At 36.0% G+C, this 20,201-nt stretch overlaps 1 protein-coding gene across 2 annotated transcripts in view; it reads left to right on the forward strand.

Moving 5' to 3' along the window:
* The window catches only part of LOC132103270 (t-SNARE domain-containing protein 1-like), a 124,724-nt gene that overhangs the window by 21,963 nt on the left and 82,560 nt on the right, over window positions 1-20,201 (forward strand). For both annotated transcript variants that reach the window (XM_059508232.1, XM_059508233.1), the window contains exons 2-4: window positions 9,512-9,640; window positions 16,719-16,796; window positions 16,904-16,973. In XM_059508232.1, the coding sequence (XP_059364215.1) occupies window positions 9,556-9,640; window positions 16,719-16,796; window positions 16,904-16,973 (233 nt within the window). In that variant the 5' untranslated portion in view covers window positions 9,512-9,555. The remainder of the gene's footprint in view (window positions 1-9,511; window positions 9,641-16,718; window positions 16,797-16,903; window positions 16,974-20,201) is intronic.

Below are 20,201 nucleotides of genomic sequence, written 5' to 3' on the forward strand. Positions count from 1 at the left end.
AACGTGGCACCCTTTACACCAACACAATGCTCAAGACGAGAGATCAGTATATTGTGATCTATGGTGTCAAAAGCAGCAGTAAGATCTAACAGCATAAGAACAGCATAGTTACCTGTGTCAGTGGCCAATAATAAATCATTATAAACTTTTAACAGGGCCGTTTCTGTGCTGTGAAGTGATTTAAAACCAGATTGATAAATTTATTGCAAACCATGCAAGTCTAGAAAGGACAGTAATTGTTTAAAAACAACTTTTTCCAATATTTTGGAAAGAAACGGGAGTTTCGAAATGGACCTAAAATTCTCTGTGGGACAAACAGATGGATTCATTTTGTCAATGATGTCTTTTAAACAAGCAAGAGACACTGGCTCAAACTGATTGAAAACAGAGGAGCACACAGAGAAAGAAGACATATCAGCAGAAGGGTTAACAATATTGGCTCTAACAGTCACAATCTTGTCATTAAAAAACTGCAAAAAGTTTTCACATGTTCCTTTGGAAAATTCCAAACTCATTTGTTGAGATGTATTTAAAACAGAATTAATAGTGTTGAACAGAACACGAGGTTTATGATAATTATTTGCGTTGACATTTGAGAAATACCTTGACTTTTCCATTTTTACAGTTTTTTGATATTTAAACAAGCTGTCTTTCAAGATCTCAGACGAAACCCGCAGGCTATCTTTTTTCCACTGGCGTTCTGCTCTCCTGCACTCGTGACTAGCAGCACGGGTAATATCATTTAGCCATGGTTATGATTTTGGCTTAGCACGAATAGTCCTGAAAGGGGCAACAATGTCCAATGCATTCTGACAAGAAGTATAAAACAATGATGTTAACTCATCAGTATTATAATGCTGATTGGACACTGAGAAGGCCATATTTGTGCTTTTAAAAACATCAGTAAACCGTTCTGCAGTTAAAGAGTTAAATGAGCGACAGCGACGAGCAGGAGCACATGGTTTGGGACTACAGAAACAAGAAATCTCGGCATGTGGTCAGAAAAAGTAGCATCACAAACATTAATATTGTTAACAGGTAGACCACACGATAAAACCAGGTCTAATGTGTGTCCGTGCTCATGTGTAGAGCTATCCACAAACTGCATCAAGTTAAGCGACTCCGTGAGATTGAAGAAGTCTTTAACCAATGGCTTGGATGGACAACAGATATGGATGTTAAAATCTCCAACAATTAAAACTCTGTCATACTTCGGCATGATTTCAGCCAGAAAATCCGAAAAGTCGTTTATGAAGCCTTTATGTTATTTGGGAGGATGATAAATCACAGCGCAATAGCACTGGGTCAGGTTGATTCAGCTCAAATACAATTAGCTCAAAGCTTGAGTAGAAGTTGCACTTCACACGCCGGTAGTTTAATTTTTCCTTAAAAATAATCGCAATTCCTCCAACCCGTCCTTTAAGTCGTGGAGAGTTAAAAAAGTCACAGTTTGAGGGTAAAACCTCAGAAAAGGGATTAACTCACTCTCGTTCATCCAGGTTTCAGTCATGCACAGTAGATCCAAGTTATTTGAGGTATAAAGTCATTTAAGATAAAAGTTTTGTTTACCAGCGACCTGGCATTTACCAGGGCAATCCTGGCCGGAGCTGGGTTATTTGCTATCCGGGGCTCACGATTCAACACCCGTAGACACGATCTGTTAACTCCACCTCCCCGAAAGAGGGGGGACACGGAACGGGGAGCCCTTGACTCCTTGTCGGCGTCGACCACCGGTACCAGCCAGGTGTAAACAGGATCCAAAGAACGCATGGAAGTATAGTTGAAGTCGTCTTTCTGATACTCCGCTAATGTTCTTCGGAGATTGCGGGAAACTGCCAGACGGGATTTAATTTTTATCAGCAGGCCGCCACGTTTCCCCCAACGTTTATGTTGCTTTTTCTTCCGAGCAGGAAACGGTGTTCGGCAGAGATACGTACGCAGGTAACTCGTGCAGGTGAGGTGAGGTTTTCGATCCACCAGAATTATAAATTATCATATTTTCCATATTTGATCTAATGTTCAGCAGTATCTGGTGATCATACACCAGAGTCCACATTGTCAAAAGTAGTTAGTAAAAACAACACAAACACAATTAAGGCTAGAGACAACAGACGGCCTGCCACATACACTGGCGCCATCTTGGATTCCACTCATGGAATTTTCAATATAATGACTATATGGCATAATATTTCACAAAATGCTCCTATCTAGACTTCATTTCTCAAGTGAAGGAGCTGTGGACTCTGATGACTTGCTGAGGTAAATTAAATGCTAGGTGACATTTTATTTCCACGCTATATTGTTAATGTCTTTCCTCGGTTGAAACCGGAGCTTATCGCACCCGCTCTAGTCGGTGCTTGTGCTAGGATTATACCAGAACGTTTCTGAACCGTCCCAGATGCGGCTTTCCAAGGGGTTTATACAGCGATCTGTCATGCCACATCAAAGACTGTCAAAACAGCATTTTGTTTTTTTAATTTCCTGAGAAAAAAAAGAAACTGTATTCGTTCGGTATACATGCGTACTGAACCGAAAGACCCGTACCGAAACGGTTCGGTATGAATATGTGTAGTATTTATTGGTAAACTGTGTGTTGTGTGCGTGTGTGTGTGTGTGTGTTTGTGTGTGTGTGTGTGTGTGTGTGTGTGTGTGTGTGTGTGTGTTCGTGATGGTGATTATAGTTACGGCCATTAGATGGTGACTGTTTTTATGAGTGAGTGAGCAGTAAATACTTTTATGTTGACAGAGACTGAAACGGCGTTATAAACAATAAATATACTTTTACTTTCAACACCTTTAATATACAGCCAACCAATGCACTGAGCAGCTCTGTAATCGAAAATCACCCATAACAGATGAAAGGATAGTACAACAAAGATATAGCTTTCCTCAGCAGAGATTCAATCCAATGTTTTATGCTGAATATGACATTACACTGAAAAATGAATGCTTTATCAGATGCAAGTGATCACACTCACGCAGAACCATCACTCTGTCCTAATACTCTACATAATACAGTAAGCTTTTAATACAGTAATGCGATAAGCTTTCAAGTGACTCAATGGTCCTTCATTACTAATTCTAAAGTGACGTTTTTCGAATTATTAATGGAGGCTTGGGCTCAGCTGTTAAACTGTGAACCTGAGATTTGAATCAGTGGCAGAAGGAAGTAGTTCGCACAAAATAGGGCCCCTGTTGGCATATTGTAAGTTTTATTATTATTTAATTTAATAATTATTCCTAACCTGCCTCTGGTCTCTCCTCATGTTTTTATATAATTATAAATTTGAGCTCACTGTGGCTATAACCTTTCTAAGGGTACTGATATATTCCATTTAGGTACTAATATGCACACTTTAGGCACTTATACCTTTAAAGTGCTAATATGTATTGCTGGGTGAATAAGGTACAAAAGTGTACCTTTTAAAAATGTACCAGCCCAGTGACAATTTTTGTACCCTTAGAGCAATATTGTACATGTTTAGAGCAATATTGAGTTGAAGAGATAATAATTAAAATTGGGATGGTTTGAATGAGTCCCCTGTAGGATCCCTCTGTTAGGGTTTTTTATTTTATTTTTTATTTTATTTTTTGTAATAGGATTTTGAGCCTAAATGAGAGCTTTAAATCAGCAGGCAAGCGTTTAACAACATAAAACACTAATATTAGATCATTTTGAATGGTTAGAATGAGCAATAGCTTTAATTATTGTTTTTTTCTGGGGTTTCCTTATATTTGACACCCTTGTGTGCTTTGACGCACATGCATGGCACCATGTCAACTACTGTTCTCTTGACTGCATTGTTATATTTAACAGTAGGCGATGAGTAGGCCTACATGAAATCTGCACCCACAGAACTCTACAGAAAGACAGAACTGGAGCGGCTGCCATTCACCAAGACATTCCTCACAACTTATGTGTTTTATTAAATATTTTGGCTTATTAATTTTAGCCGCTGATAAGTTTCTCACCATATAGTTTTGTCTATAATTATGACAATACATAAAACAATAATATGATGACAAATAACACAGCAAGCTGTTTTGTACAGCTATAAATAACTGGCAGTAAAATACTGGAAAGTTGTTATTATTAGTATTATCTCCATAAAGGATGTATAATTAAATTTATAATGATATTATATATATATATATATATATATATATATATATATATATATATATATATATATATATATATATATATATATATATATATATATATATACAGTACAGACCAAAAGTTTGGAAACATTACTATTTTTAATGTTTTTGAAAGAAGTTTCTTCTGCTCATTAAGCCTGCATTTATTTGATCAAAAATACAGAAAAAACAGTAATATTGTGATATATTATTACAATTTAAAATAATAGTTTTCTATTTGAATATACTTTAAAAAAATAATTTATTCCTGTGATGCAAAGCTGAATTTTCAGCATCATTACTCCAGCCTTCAGTGTCACATGTAACATCCGGTCTACCACATGATCCTTTAGAAATCATTCTAATATTCTGATTCATTATGAGTGTTGGAAACAGTTCTGCTGTCTAATATATTTGATGACTAAAAGGTTAAAAACAACTGCATTTATTCAACATAAAAAAAAATTTAATAATATATATTCTAATAATATATTTTCTTTACTATCACTTTTTATCAATTTAACACATCCTTGCTGAATAAAAGTATTGATTTTATTAAAAAAAGAAAAAAAAATTACTGACCCCAAATTACTGACCAGTAGTGTATATTGTTATTACAAAATATTTAGATTTTAAAAACATAGCTTCTTTTTTTTTTATACTTTTTATTCATCAAAGTATCCTAAAAAAGTATCACATGTTCTGAAAAAATATTAAGCAGCAGAACTGTTTCCAACTTTGATAATGAATCATCATATTAGAATAATTTATAAAGGATCATGTGATAATGATCCTAAAAATTCAGCTTTGCATCACAGAAATAAATGACAATTTAAAGTATAATACATTTAAAAACAATTATTTTAAATTGTAATAATATATCACAATATTACATTTTTTTTTGTATTTTTGATTAAATAAATGCAGGCTTGATGAGCAGAAGAAACTTCTTTCAAAAACATTAAAAATAGTAATGTTTCCAAACTTTTGGTCTGTACTGTATATATATATATATATATATATATATATATATATATATATATATATATATATATATATATATATATATATATATATATTCAGCACTAATAATAATAAGAAATGTTTCTTGAGTACCAAACATGATTGAATTCACATGACACTGAAGACTAATGACCATTGCCATCACGGAAATAAATTACAAATTACATTTTTTTTTTATCAAATAAAGGCAGCTCTGTTAAGCATAAGACATATTCAAAAACATAATAATACACTGACTACAAACTTTTGAATGGTGTGTGTATATTGCTTTGTATATTTATGTACATTTAAAGCATATCACATTTAGATGGTATTTTGCACTTTTATTCACAACAGTGTTAAAATGCACCATAAGTTACATATAATATGTGCATCGTATCTAAACAGGTTAACATCACTGATAACATTTTAGGGAAAGTCGTGCTTTGACTGATTTTATGATGCTTATGATTTTTTAAAGCAATCACCACTGTGCCACATCAGTAATATCTGGGGGGGAAATAGCTTGTATCCTGAAAAGCAAAATTTGTCCAACATTTGGGCTTTCAACTAATAATATGTAGTAGTCAAACCTTTTAGAAAATGCAGTCAATCCCAGACACTCGCTGAATGTAGCCATAGAGAATTGGGGCTGATTGAGAGTGACTGATCTGACATCCTTAATGCCTGTTAATCACTCCATAAAAATATGGATTACAGGCTTTGAGACTGTGCACCACTGGTGTTTACGGACTCTATGAGTGATATAGTATGCACGCACATGCGCACACACACTCACATAAACCCTTAATAAGTGGGCACACTGTTTCTCTGTGTGTGTGTGCGCATGTGAAATAAGCAGACAGCAGTGACAGCAGTGGCTGTGTGTCCTGAGTGTTCTGCTTTGTGACTGTGTGCTCTCGTGCTGTGCTAAGCCTCTCTGTGGTGATAATGGGAGACGGGGAGCAGAATAAGGGGAAAAATTCACAATGAGAGGAAGTGATGAAGCATTCTGTCAGCCCCCTGTCAGCCTACAATCCTGCACAGCCTCTGATGGCTGTATTTATTGCCGGCCCACTTCAACCTCTTCTCTGATAACACGCATTGACAAACTATCTCTCCCACACTTGCTCACCACACACATAAAAAGAGACCAAAGACACTTCAATGGCAGCTGTGGGAATGACACATATACTGTATGCACCCTCCCTTCTTCTTGTCTCTGCCTCTTGCTTTCTGTTTCTCACCTTTCAATTTTTCTTTCAAGGTCTGAATACAGTGTGAGCCCCTGTTCCATTTTGTGAATGTTTTTGTTTTTCTAAGATTTTTATTCATCCAATAAACCGGTGCTTTTTTTACTTGCTAAAGACCTACAATCAAGGTGGTCTATAAAACCACCACTAAAATGTTTATTAACCCAATCACTTGAGCTGTAAAAAATAATAATTAATAATTATATTAATAATTAATAATAATAATTATAATAATCTACCTCATGAACAGTTAAATGTTTCCCACTTAAACTTATGCTTATGCAAAAATGTGCAATATCCTTATATTTATTTGTTACCCCTCCATCCTAGAACATTCCTGCATCTCACTCAATCCTATTCCATTATCATTTATAGCACAATTGTTTATACACTTATTTATTTGCCAATTTGTAAATCTCCAGTAATTTTTTTTTTTTTTTTTTTTTTTTTGTCTGTGTGTTGTTGTCTCTGTTTACTGGAAGCTTATGTCACTAAAACAAATTCCTTGTATGCGCAAGCATACTTGGCAATAAAGCTCTTTCTGATTCTGATTCTGATTCTGATAATTAGTAGTAGTAATTATAAATAGCAATATTACATTTATATAAAAATATTACATCAAATATAATAATAATAATAATAATGACAATAATAATACATTTATGTGATAAATTATTATTATTTCACAGCAATAAATTAACAATTTATTATTTTTTATTATTATTGGCCATTTTTATTACCGGCTATTAATCTATCTGTCTATTAATTTGCTTAAATTTAACTAGCGCTGGGAGTTCCAAGAATTTTTGCTTTTAGTTTATTTCTCTCTCTCTTTTTGCTCTTACAGTCTCTCTTGGTTTCTGTCTTTGGAATATGTATTTTTAGAGCTAATTTTCATGGTAAAGGTTCTGGATTACTCATATTACATAAGGGTGATTATGGTTAATGTATCTCTTATTCCAAAAACAATTGATAAAATGATCGAGGGTCACTTGTACAGCATAACAGTTCTTTCGAACCATGCTTTTCTCCACTAAGCTGGCATGCCATTACAGATTAACATTAAATGTATAGCATATCCCTTAAATGTATTTAACATTATACATTTTTTATGTTTGTGGAATGACTGTTGAAATAAAAGTATTTCATATTAAAACTATATCCACTTAGCTAAATCCTACTTAACTAACTAATCCTACTTCTTACAGCAGAATATTTACATATGATATATACTGAAATATACTCAAAAACAAAAATAGTCTAAGTAAATATCTCTCAGGATCTGAGTGAGCGTGAGCAAGAAGCAGCAAAACATTGTCTGGGCTCAAAATCAAGAAGCAGAGAAATGTTTTATTGCTGCCAAAAGTAATTAATCTTTCCAATCTATGGAAATTAATCTGATTATATGGCCACGTGGCCTGGCAAATTTAATCTTCAATCTCATTCCTCCCGCAGGCTTGGCCACCTCGCCCACCTTCACTCTCTACTTCAGAAACAACACAATCTTTTTCAAGGGAGACATCTGTCATTATCTCCACAGGTCCTCACACATTCTTCTGCACTTTTAGAGTTTAGCTTGCATATCCTGCCTGGATCTACAGAAATGGCTAATAATAAACTTTTAATCATATGAAATGTTTCAAACTTAGCAAAGTGGTTTTGCTTAAAGGCATAGTACAGCCCAAAAAGGAAATAGTCATTTACTCGCCTTCATGTCATTGCATACCGTAAAACTTACTTTCTTCCGTGTGAAACATAAAGGTGGATTTCGGAAGAATATCTTGTCTTCTATTTTCAGTATAATGAAAGTGAATACGTTTTGGGGCTGCCAAAATAGCAAAAAAGAAAGAAAAAAAGAAACATCTTAAAATGATCTTACTGTAAATGTGGTCCACATGAATTTAAAGCTATAAAGCATTAGAAAAAGCAAAAAAATTAAGTTGTCATTCACTAAATTATTACAAATGTATTTGGAATATAGCACACACATTTTCTTCATTAATAATAATAATAGTAATCATCATCATCTGCATCAGTTCAACACCCCTGATGATTTCTGATGCTGTATTTGTGATATGATGGCACTGTAGTGATTCCATTGAGCAGGTCTGCTATCTCTCTGTGCACACCATGTTGAGGGTGAGGGGGTTGACACGCTTTCCCAATGCATTCTTTAACCTTTTTACCGTGTTATACACCCCTCACAAAGTTATTATGAATGTGAGAGACCAGTGCAGATGACGGAGTCGTTTGCGAGGACTGATTTATGGCATGAGGTTTAATTCATGCTCGCATTCACATGAATGTCACTGTGGGGTGAGATTCGTGTCACAGATGCCCCATATTAGTTCACACCTTAAACACTTTGCTAATTAATGTAACTGACACATTGTCCCAGTGCACTGATGAAGTAGCATGTGTGCCTCTGTTTATTGCGCACCAGGCCCCAGGAGTTTGATAGGTCATGGTTTAAAGGGATCAGGACAAATTTCATTCAAGATCTATCAGACGTGTGGGTTTCATTTTATTGCATGTTTTTTACCTGAATGGCGCATTTTGCATTGTAAATTCTAACATTACAAAATTACTACTGAAAATGTATTAATTAATAATAATAATAATAAAAAAATAAAAAAATAAAAAATAATAATAAAAAATTATAATAATAAAATAATAATAATAATAATAATAATAATGGTAATAACAATAATAATAATGATAATAATATTTTAATTAATGATTGTTTATTAATTTGAGAAAAAAAAGAAAATGTAATTGTTGTTGTTAATCATAATATTTATTTATTTATTTATTTACTTACTTATCTACCCAACCGTTACCATTTTGTGTCTTTGTGCATAAAACTATGACTGATCCGTTGGTGTGTTGGCAAAAAAGGTAAAAAATTTTTTTATAAAATAAAATACTACTCTTCCTATTTGTGCATTTAAAATGCATCAAATTGTGGTAGGCCCATGGGTGTGTTGGCAAAATAAATAAATATTTTTTGCTTAATTGATTTGTTTGTGATATATTTAACTGGTTCTACTCTTTCTATAATTGTTGTTATAACGATATGCTTTCTGTTTTTTTTTTTTTTTTTTTCTGTGCAGACTAATACCATTTGGCTGCTCAAGAAATTACTGGAGGACCCAGAATGTCTTACGGATCCATTGATGCGGGCTCATTTGGAAGCAGAAATCCATTTGGTGGGCCCACAAGGCAGGGATACCAGCCAGTAGGTAAAGATCCATTTTTTCACACTCACAGATAGAAATTCTCTTTATTAATCACCAGGCATTGTTGAAATGTTTTGTATAAATCATTCGACAGAGACAAAGGTTTTGGTCCCTCCACATTTACTAAGCCACGGCATTATGCATGTATTCCCTCTCGATAAATCATCATGGGATTAATAAGCCATATGGCTAATTTAGTAACTAATTTCTGCCTCGTCTGAGTTCTGATGTGTTTAGTAAAAAGTAATACGCATCTTGTATTAAACATTGTCTCTGATAGGTACAACAAAAAAAGTTGCAGCTGAAAATATTACATTCCCAAAAGAACTATGGATATGAAATATGGAGAACACTTCTGTTGTGCATGGGGAGAGTAAAGCCTCAAGCCTTACCATGTTAGTGAATGTCAGGTTTTAATATAAACACAGGGTTTTTACTGACTTGAAACTTCCTTGAGTTTCTAGAATGTGATTAATATCAGAGCAGCATAACCAAGTGCATATTGGCTGACTTTTTTATTTTTAGCTTGTTCTGTGCTCACATAATCTGGGTTGACCTTTCATTGATTCAGCCATAAACATAAAACTAAATGTAACAAGCTAGGAAGGAATACTAAGCATAATATGAAGGTGTTGTTCACTTTTACTCACACGTTCTCTAACTACTGTGACCGGCAAGTAACGAAGTCAATTACTAGCTTTCATGTCATTTCAAATGCTTTCCATGATCTTCCATGGAGCACAAAAAATTGATTTTAATTCTAACTGAACATATGATGACTTCCTGGGTATGTTGTGTAATACAGATAATGGCATGCATGATGGGATGTGTCATAAGTGTGAATTTAAGTAACATATTCAGTTCATATAAATTAATTTGCATGAATACAATATGTTTTACAAGAACGTGTTGGAATGTCAGCATAACAGGATGTGCCGTTTTTGCATGGGTTTTTGTAGTATAGTTTATGTTTTTATCAGAGCTGTGCAGGAGAAAGGAAGGGGTGTGACAAATGTAAGAGAACACCTTAAGAAAGAAAAACAACATCTTCCTCGTACAGAACCTCTCACAATCAAAACATGCAAGACCACACAGCATGACCTCAGTAAGTCACACATTGAGAGATCTCTCTCTTAGTCTGAGCGTTTGTCTGCTGCCGGTCCCACAGGACAACAGCTAGAGAGTGAGGCAGCTTGAGTTCTAAGAGACAGGTCTTTGATCACAGGTAGCCTGTCAGCTTTGCTGTGTTTGGGCTCCCGCATCAGGCTGGCTGAAGAGGGGCTCAGGCGATGATCATAGCCAGGGTTAAGTCTCTAATGCATTTGTCAGTCGAGCTAATCTTTCCCCTCCTCTCCCCTGCCAAACCTAACTCCCCTCCAGCAGCATATGCACTTCTTTACCATTTTCTCTCTTCCTCTAATCGTTTTCTCTTTCTCTGTCACTCTGTTTACCGCTGTCATTCTCCTTTCTCATCACATCCATCTTCACTCTATTCCAGCTGAGCAGCACCAACACTCACTCCTGTTTATCTGTTGCTTGTTTGTAAGCTCTCTCTACCTTTCTCTATATTTCATCTTTTCTTGCTTTCTTGCTTGTTTAGCTGGTTGTTCGTTTTCTTCCTTTCTTTTCCCTTCCCATCTGTCTTTCTGCCATCAATCTATCAAGCCTTCCAATGTGGGAAGCATGGAACCGGCCTTTTCTTGCTTCTTATTCCTTTTTCCCTTCTTTCTGCCATCAGTTCCCTCCTCTCACACTTTCTTTTCCTTCTGTCTATCTGAAATCACTCCCTCAATCACCTTTCTTTCTTTCTTTCTTTCTTTCTTTCTTTCTTTCTTTCTTTCTTTCTTTCTTTCTTTTTCTTTTCATTTTCCTTCCTTCCTTCAATCATTCCTGCCTACCCGCAGGCGATGTCACAGCACAACCTGACCATATCTGCTCCTGTCATGGTCCTCGTAAGTGGCCAAACCCGGGGCATGCTGTCCGTCTATGCTGAAATGATCCAAACAGAAGGAAGAAATGAGCTCAGGTGTCGTGCCTTGTTCAGGGTGAGAAAGTAGAACAAACAGCTTGACACCACACATGCATACAACTACAAAACACAGGCCTGATTGTCTGCCTGTTCTAATCTGGTGGGTGTCTTTTGTAAGATCTTTTTTTCAAGGATCTTTGGCATTGTGAGTCGGGGTTTTACATATAAGTCCAGTTACTGCTCTTTTGTCTCATTCTATGAATTGCAACCCTCTCAGACTTCTCAGAGTGCAATTTTGCATAAACCTGTATGATTGTCTGTAACCATATTGCATGATACCAGACAAAATGTGGCAAATTGATGTCAAAGGCAAATTGACTAAGGAATAAAGGTCCTTTCGCTCACAGAAGTAATCAAGCATTCCATGATCACCTAGAAAGGCCACGTTGTGCGTCAATGTCTTGATTGCATTGTAATTGGGGGGCTTTGGGAGGTGGGGGACTTTTAGTATATTTCAGACATAAAAACAGACATAAAAGTGGTATTGGTACAATTCTCAAATCTACAGAAATTATACTGCTCCAGGTCATGATTGGGAATGGTGTTGTGCAAATATTTGTGTGTAACCTCCTGAACCAGGAAATCACCTATAACACTTATATCTTTATAATGATAGACTGATATATCTGAATTATGATTTCAGCAAAACTATCATGTCAGTTCTTCAAGCACTCATGCATGCTTTGCTTTCCTTAGTGAGTCATTGTGCGACAGGCCTGGTGCTTGCACTGCGGGGATGAGGACCCATCTCACACTGTATCACACATATCGTCTGACAGGCATCTCTGGCCTATAAACCCCTCTCTCCCTCAGCTCATCTCAGCTTTTTTTTTTTTACCCTCTGTCAAAGCTCTCAGGCAATACATGGGATTACTTTCTAGTGTTTGAGTTGGCGTTTTTCAAAGTGTGTGTGTGTGTCTCTGTGTGTGTGTGTGTGTGTGTGTGTGTGTGTGTGTGTGTGTGTGTGTGTGTGAGAGAGAGAGAGAGAGATTCATCCTGGCCTCATGCATAACAAGGAGAATGCTTTTGATTAAGTCATTTCCTGATTTGAGAGTATAATTGAACACACTGCAGAATCTGCGTTTGCAGCCTCTACAAACAATTCAGAAAGGGCAGAAGTTAATTTGTCCTGTGTCCCAGATATTCATATAATTATATATAATTTATACTTGATATATTATTTTCTCACCACTGACTAGAGAAAGTGTTTTGTATTTTTGTTTTTCAGCACTTCCTACAATACTTTCTGTCTCTATTTATTTCCAGAGGCTCCTATACTCTCACACCCAAAGGCACACTTCCTGAGCTCTTCAATTTTCCATAACTTTCCGTGATAGACCACGCTTTTTCCCTCCTGAATTTGCGTCATCTACCTTACTTTTTATTTATTTATTATGTTTTAATATAAAAAGAATGGAAAATGGACATTATTTGTTGCGCCAGCCTTATAGATAGAATTATCTGTAGATTTATATATCTATCTGTCTGACATTCTGTCCTGTTTTTAATTCATCTTCAAAGTTTAGCTGATTCATAAAAGATCTAACAAGTATATGATTTAATAAAAGTAATGAAACATATAGATATTATAGATAAGTAGATTTCCCATTTCCAGAAGAAATTATCATCTTCAAAGTTTTAATATAAGCTTGCCTCAGGTTTTAGGACTTGCTTTTTTTATTTTAAATTACATCATAGAATCTTTTTCACGACACTTTTGTTTTGTTTTGCTTTGTGTTGGGTGTATACTATTTATAATGCAAATAAATAAATAAACAAATAAATAAATAACTACAAATAAATGAATGAACACGAATCACAATTATGTAACATATTGTTGTTGCAGTATCGTGGTTACATTTTGAATGTACATTCTAATTAAGTCTAAGGGAGTTTTTCAAGCTTACAAAGTATATGTATGAAGTTAAAATAAAATTTAAATTGAGAAATACAGAGAACTTCTTTAGTACCTGTCCTGTGTGTTGTGTAGCACAAGCATAGCTACAAGTGCTGAATACAGCAGAAATTAAGCTTAAAACCTATTTGTCAATAGTCTTTTGCAATAGCAATTGAACAACAAACAGTTGCTAGTGAAGTCTTTATTAAATATATTTTTATTGCAGTCAGCCAAAAGCCAGTGTGTGATAACTATTCATTCTTAAGATAATTTTTTATATACTAAAATTATTATTGTTTTCTTTGCTTTGTACTGAAGTTTAAAAGAGGTCAGTATACTTTTTTTTAAAAATATTTCTTGTTTTAATTTCTTAATTTTCCACACAGAAATGAATGGGTTACTTTAGTAATCACTTTGTGTTCTTACAATATTCTCCACTTATTACGGTACACATGAAAATAAATTATATTTAAATTCCAAAATATTCTAGTTTCAGTTTAGACTGATTTTTGAGTGTGGCACAGACACTAAGCAAATAACAAATAGACAAATAGCACCATAGGCGACAGGAAAAATGGCAGTTTCCCAACACTTTGTGTGTGTGTGTGTGTGTGTGTGTGTGTGTGTGTGTGTGTGTGTGTGTGTGCGCGTGTTTGTGAGTTTAGCTGAATCTAGGTCTTATAAAAGGGTGAGAGATAATCCTGCGGGGTCTTCTCACATGTGCACAGGAAGTAGTGCCCTTGTGGTTCCTCCTTCTACTGTATATATATAGGGATACTGCTCAATTCAGAGTGAATGAATATGGAACATCCATCTATCACGATGATGGAGGAGAGAGAATGAGAGGTGTGTGCATAGCTGGAGGCCAGTGGCGATAACAGTAAGGGCACAAAAGGTTGTTTCCCTGAAAAATGATCCACTGAGAAAAGCTTATCACGTTTGTAGTACACACACACATACATAAACACGTCTGGTCTGGAAGCACTCAATTAGATAATGTCATACACTTCTCGCTGTCATGTAAAACTCACACCTATTTTTTTTTTTTTTTTAATCTGCTGAACTATCCCATGTGAAATGTCAAGAATTCTGTATTTTCTTGTTCTTTAACATATAATTAATGTCATTTATCATGTCTTAGCACTGAAAACATTTCAGGGATGATCAATATTTATTGATATTGCCTATACAAGTCAGCCCATAGTTACAGTCAACAATGTGTCCTATACTGAGGCTTTTATTCACGATGAAACATCGTTAAAGTTCAGCCAAAATTAAAATTTGCTTAAAAATGACCCTCAGGCAATCCATGATGTAGATGATTTCTTCATAAGAACAGGTTTGGAGAAATTTTGCATTACATCACTTTCTCACCAATGGATCCTCTGAAGAGAATGGGTGCCATCAGAATGAGAGTTCAAACAGCTGATTAAAACATCACAATAAACTGCAAGTAATCCACATGATTCCAGTACATCAATTAACATCTTCTGAAGTCTGTTAAAAAAAAAAATCCATAATTACATGTTTTACTCCAAAAACTCGTCTCATGTGAATCAGGAGAGACATATGCACAGAACAAGCACCATTTACAAGTGAAAACAGCCCAACTAGTAGATTTTGAAGCGAGAGGACAGTAAATGGACTTTTTTTTTTACTTGAGGAAGCATTGTTATGGGTTATTTAAACCAGAATTGATGGTTTGAAGTCAAAGCACCTTAATGTTGGATTTGTTGATTACAAATGCAGCTTTTCATTTCATAAGGTGATGGAGTGGAATCGTATGGGTTACTTGTTGATTATAAGTTTTTATCAGCGGTTTGGACTCTCATTCTCATGGCACCCATTCACTGTAGAGAATCCATTGGTGAGCAAGTGATGTAATGCTAAAAAAAAAAAAAAAAAAAAATTCTCAGTGTGATGCCATGAAGCTGTCAACATTCTGCTTTAATAAAAATCAAAGCATGATTTTAGCAATAAATAGGGGTTTTGAGTCCCTCTAGCATACTCCTGAGTAGCATTCATGAGTTCTTTTTTCTTCCTGAAGGGTTTCTCCTTTATTTGTACAAAAAAAAAAAATCTTTGAGTTATTTTGGGAGCCGCATACATGCTTCATTGGACCAACAAGAATCATGGACAGGAATATTTGCTGCTCTTCCCTTTTCCTCCTCCTTTCTGTCTTTACCTGTGTCTTCTGTACCAAATCCAAAACCTCTCTTAGAGTAGAATATGCTTTTGCGCACATGATTGCCTGTGATTTTACCCTCTCAAAAGTGAGTGCATTAGAGCACAGATAAAGATTTGTGAAAAACAGCAAGTCAATTACAGTCATTTTGAGTGCACAGGTAGACAAAAGCTGAGAGACTACATATTTGTGTGCATTTGCAAAGGACCAGTGGGTTGTACTTTGATACAGAGGTTGTGCAGTGAATTTTTATTAAGAGCTCTTGATGATTACCTGTTCCTATAAGGGTGTGCATGATACATGCTTTTGATGAAGAAAATGACTGTGCCCACACACCCATTTGGGTGGCTCACGGCTCAATCTGTTTAGGTCTAGCTGCTGCCCAGAAACCTGGTGCATTTAGAATTTTGCTTTGTTTGGATTCACTTAGCAGAAATATGGAGACCCTCATAAATAGGATGTGCCAGTTAAATAAAGAGAAACTATATGCATAATCTTAGTAAAAGCAGTGTGTAATTGTAATGATAGTTTCCTAAAGCCTAAACGCATGGCCTCAAGTGGGCTATTGCTTTAATAAATAACAATAAATGATGTACTGTGTATATTAAAATGAATAAATACATTTATAATTAATTGCAGTTATTTATCCTATTTATAATAATTCAATGAATAAATGCATAAATATTCTACCAAAAATGAGTGGTTTGTAAAATGTCATGATTTCTTATGTTTATGAAAGAAGTAAATATTTTGCTCACTAATTTATAAAAAAAAATAATAATAAAATAAAATATATATAAATATATATGTATAAAGATTTGAGTTTGAACTATTTGTTTTATCACTAGTTTTGAATAAATTGGATGGGATACTATTTTAACATCCAATAAATTACCAAACATAATTTTTAAAGGCTGTGCTTACAATTTAACATTTTGTCAGTAGGTAAATACTTTTTTTCCTTCTACAGCTACGCAAGTCAGTCCCTCAGAGCTGCAAGATGTGTTCCAGGAAACCTCCTCTAACATCTTTCAGATCAATGCTAACGGTGAGTTTAAAAAGCCTCCAAATATTCAGAACTTGGATGGCATAAGGTATGAGTCGTGAGGTGAAAGTGACACATTTAAAACAGAAGTTTCTGTCCGTTTTTTTTAGTGGTAACACTTGAGAAGAACCTTCAATCGCTGGGAACATCCAGAGACACAGCAGAGCTGCGGCAGAGTTTGTAAGTCAACACACACACACACACACACACACACACGTAAACATGAGATTGCATGCAAAAGTTGATTTGACCTTAACACCTATAAAAAATACAAATAAAAAAAACTCCCAGGACCTTGTATTGCAGTAGAGAAAAGCAGATTTGTGGTATATTATGATGTCATGATATTCCCTCACATACCTTCAGTGGTTTTAATAGCTTCCCTTTTACTGACTCTAGACCACTTTGAAACTGACCAACATCTGAGTGTTCTCATTGTTTCATCACCTACTGCCCAACATTGATTACTCATCTGACTTTTGTAGTCAGGATGCCACAATTACTAAATTTATTTCCTATGACAAACTAGCTGGTCTGAAATTGCTGTTGTTTGAAATGCATTACACAGTCTGTGTCCAGTGGCCGATCATCAATTATAACAACCATTTGTTGTTAATGAAAGCACTGAAAACCTAATACAGTCTAGTGTGTGTTTGGTTGTTTTCATTTCCCTTGAAGAATCACCATCCCTAGGGCGCAACATGACATCTATTGTTAGCTATAAAGCCTAAGGCAGATTGGCTGCCTAAAACTAAATGAGATAAGCAGCAATGTCTTTCTACTGCTACACCATCTACTGTTCTTGTGAAGTGACTGCACACTAGACAATAAAGAATTATGAGCCAAAATGATATCACGAGCTGCATTACCATGTAACATTTCCCTTGTGTACTGCTACAGTCTTGTCTTGTAGGGAATTTTATGAAGTGTAGGTTTATTGCGGACAGCTAGTCTCAAACACACCTGAGTCATTAGCTGATGTGAAAAGTCTAGTGTGAAAATATCTGATATTTATATATATATATATATATATATATATATATATAGTATCCACTAGCCTCTCCATGTAACAAAGTTGCACCTACTTATCTTGCTCTTTATTCGCATCTCTCACTTTTTCGGTCTTTTGAACTCTCCATTAGGGATGGATATTACAATTCCACTGGAGTTCCTTGATAGTTTTGTTTAATTGGACCTAACTATATACATATAGATGGATGCCTACATTTTGGTGACACATTTTCATTTTAAAATAAATTACTTTTTATAATGACAATTTACTCAAATATTCAAATACTGGTGTATAAACATTCACCATTAATTGCAATGAATTAGTAGTTAGCCCAAAAAATGTGTTTCAAACCTCTTTTTTTTCTTCTGTAAAATACAAAAAGTGGACTTTAAATAATTATTATTTATAAAAGAATTTATAAAGAAGAGTTATAAAGAATGAAATGCAAGGATATTAGTTGTAAAAAGACACAAAAGCAACCTAAAAGTCTAATAAAAGCAGTTTGTATGAGTCATGTGCTATATGTTTGTATGAAGCCATATGATACAAAGTGATCGTTATTCACTGTATGTAAATATTGACTTCTGTTCTAGCGGTGTTTGGAATGTTCATAAGAGAAGCAAATAATGCCAGGATTTTCATTTTTGGGTGAACTATTCATTTGTCTCATCGTGAGCGATGTGTTAAGGAGGAATACATTTAACACAATAACACTTCTCTCATAAGTCAACGGAAGTCCATAAATATCATTGTGAGCAAACCAGCCCACAGTGAATGTACATTTTAAATACCATACTTACCGTAGCTTATGCTTTTCACTTTTTTTTTTCTTTGCTGTCTCTTAGTTGACCTTGAATGTGCTTCCCTACTTGCCAGGTTTAATCCTGCTGCTCCAAACACTTGACAGCTACCCCGTCTCTTGCTCTCTATGTCGCTTGCTCTCTGACTCTACCCATTTTCTTACACTTTCTGCCCTCTGCTGCACCCCAGCCATGATTCTATTACAGCCAGTTTCCACGGAAACCTCACAGTTCCAGGGTCGTACCTCCCAGATGGCGATATGTCGCCCAAAGGCCCTAGCAGACTGCACCCCCCGCCCCCCTAAACTTCCTCACACACACACAAACATTTTCTCACTCTACAATGTCACAGGCAAGCCAAGATATGGACTGCCAGTGTGCTAAAAATGCACTGACTCAGAGTGGACTTCAGAGGCTGGCAATAGAAGATAGACTGTTCCTCTTCAGGAACTCGAGCTGCGTCAAGTGCTTTGGGGAAACGCCTTTGGCAAGATCAACTCTGAATATTGTGTGCAATCTGTTCAATGGAAGGGAGTGACGTCAAGGGCGGGGTGACGTAGCGACCAGGAAGCTATAAAGGCACCTGCCACGCAGCTGACTTCAGCTTCGTGTCATTCAGCAAGCGCTCTGTGTGTGCATGTCTAAAGTCTGTCTTGTGAGTCTTATTTATTGTTGTCTGTCCCTATGAACAACATAATGCCAAAGAGCAAAGCAAAGACACGACATTTGAAGGGCGATTCCAGATCGCGCTATAGATTGTGTGTTCCTCCCTGCCCACGCTACATCACGGGTGGGGATACACAAAGTCTATGAAGTGTAGCCTATGCGTGGTTTGCCTGGGATCGAAGCACGCTGAGTCGAGCCGACTGCCCAGCCGATGCGGACGCTTCGATCCCGGAGGGCTCTCTTTGAGGAGGGAGCCTTCGCCAGCGTTCCTCGCGATACAGGTCCCGCTTTCTCTGAGGCGGAGCGGCGCCGGCATTCGTTGGGTTCGCAGATCGATCTGATGGAGGGAATGGAGACGGGCACGTCCTTATACCTTACCCATCAGATCTGCCCGATTCCCGGGTTCAGAAGCCCCAGCTTCAGTTCTTCCCCCCGAGTATCGGGCTTGACGCTCCGCCTTTCTTTCTACGAGGAGATTGACACGGAGGGCGTCGGCGAGCTTGTAGTTGCACAAACATAAAGTTGCATAAGCACCAGTATACAATAAACAGTGTTATGCCTAGCATTATACGGGCAGCGTTAATGAGCAGCTATTTAATCTCCGAGGGGATTAATATTGTTTGTGTGACTAAGCTATTCGGGCGCTGTCGAGGCAACGCGTGTATTACATCATTTTCGCTTTTTGCTGGTTGTTACATCCGCTTGTCTGGTTATTTAAACTCCATTTAATAAGAGTTAGTTCTATCACTTCAATGTGTACTTTATCACAATCTAGACCGTGTTTACTTGTCTGAATGTTTGACTACATTAAATTGAGAAATTTAATGACTTTGAGAAGTTAATATATCACTTCAATGTGTATTGTTCACAATCCAGACCGTGTTTACTTGTCTGATTGTTTGATTGCTTTAAATTCTGAGGAATATAATC

The sequence above is a fragment of the Carassius carassius genome, chromosome 24 (assembly GCF_963082965.1).
Source record: "Carassius carassius chromosome 24, fCarCar2.1, whole genome shotgun sequence".
NCBI classification, from domain to species: Eukaryota; Metazoa; Chordata; class Actinopteri; order Cypriniformes; family Cyprinidae; genus Carassius; species Carassius carassius.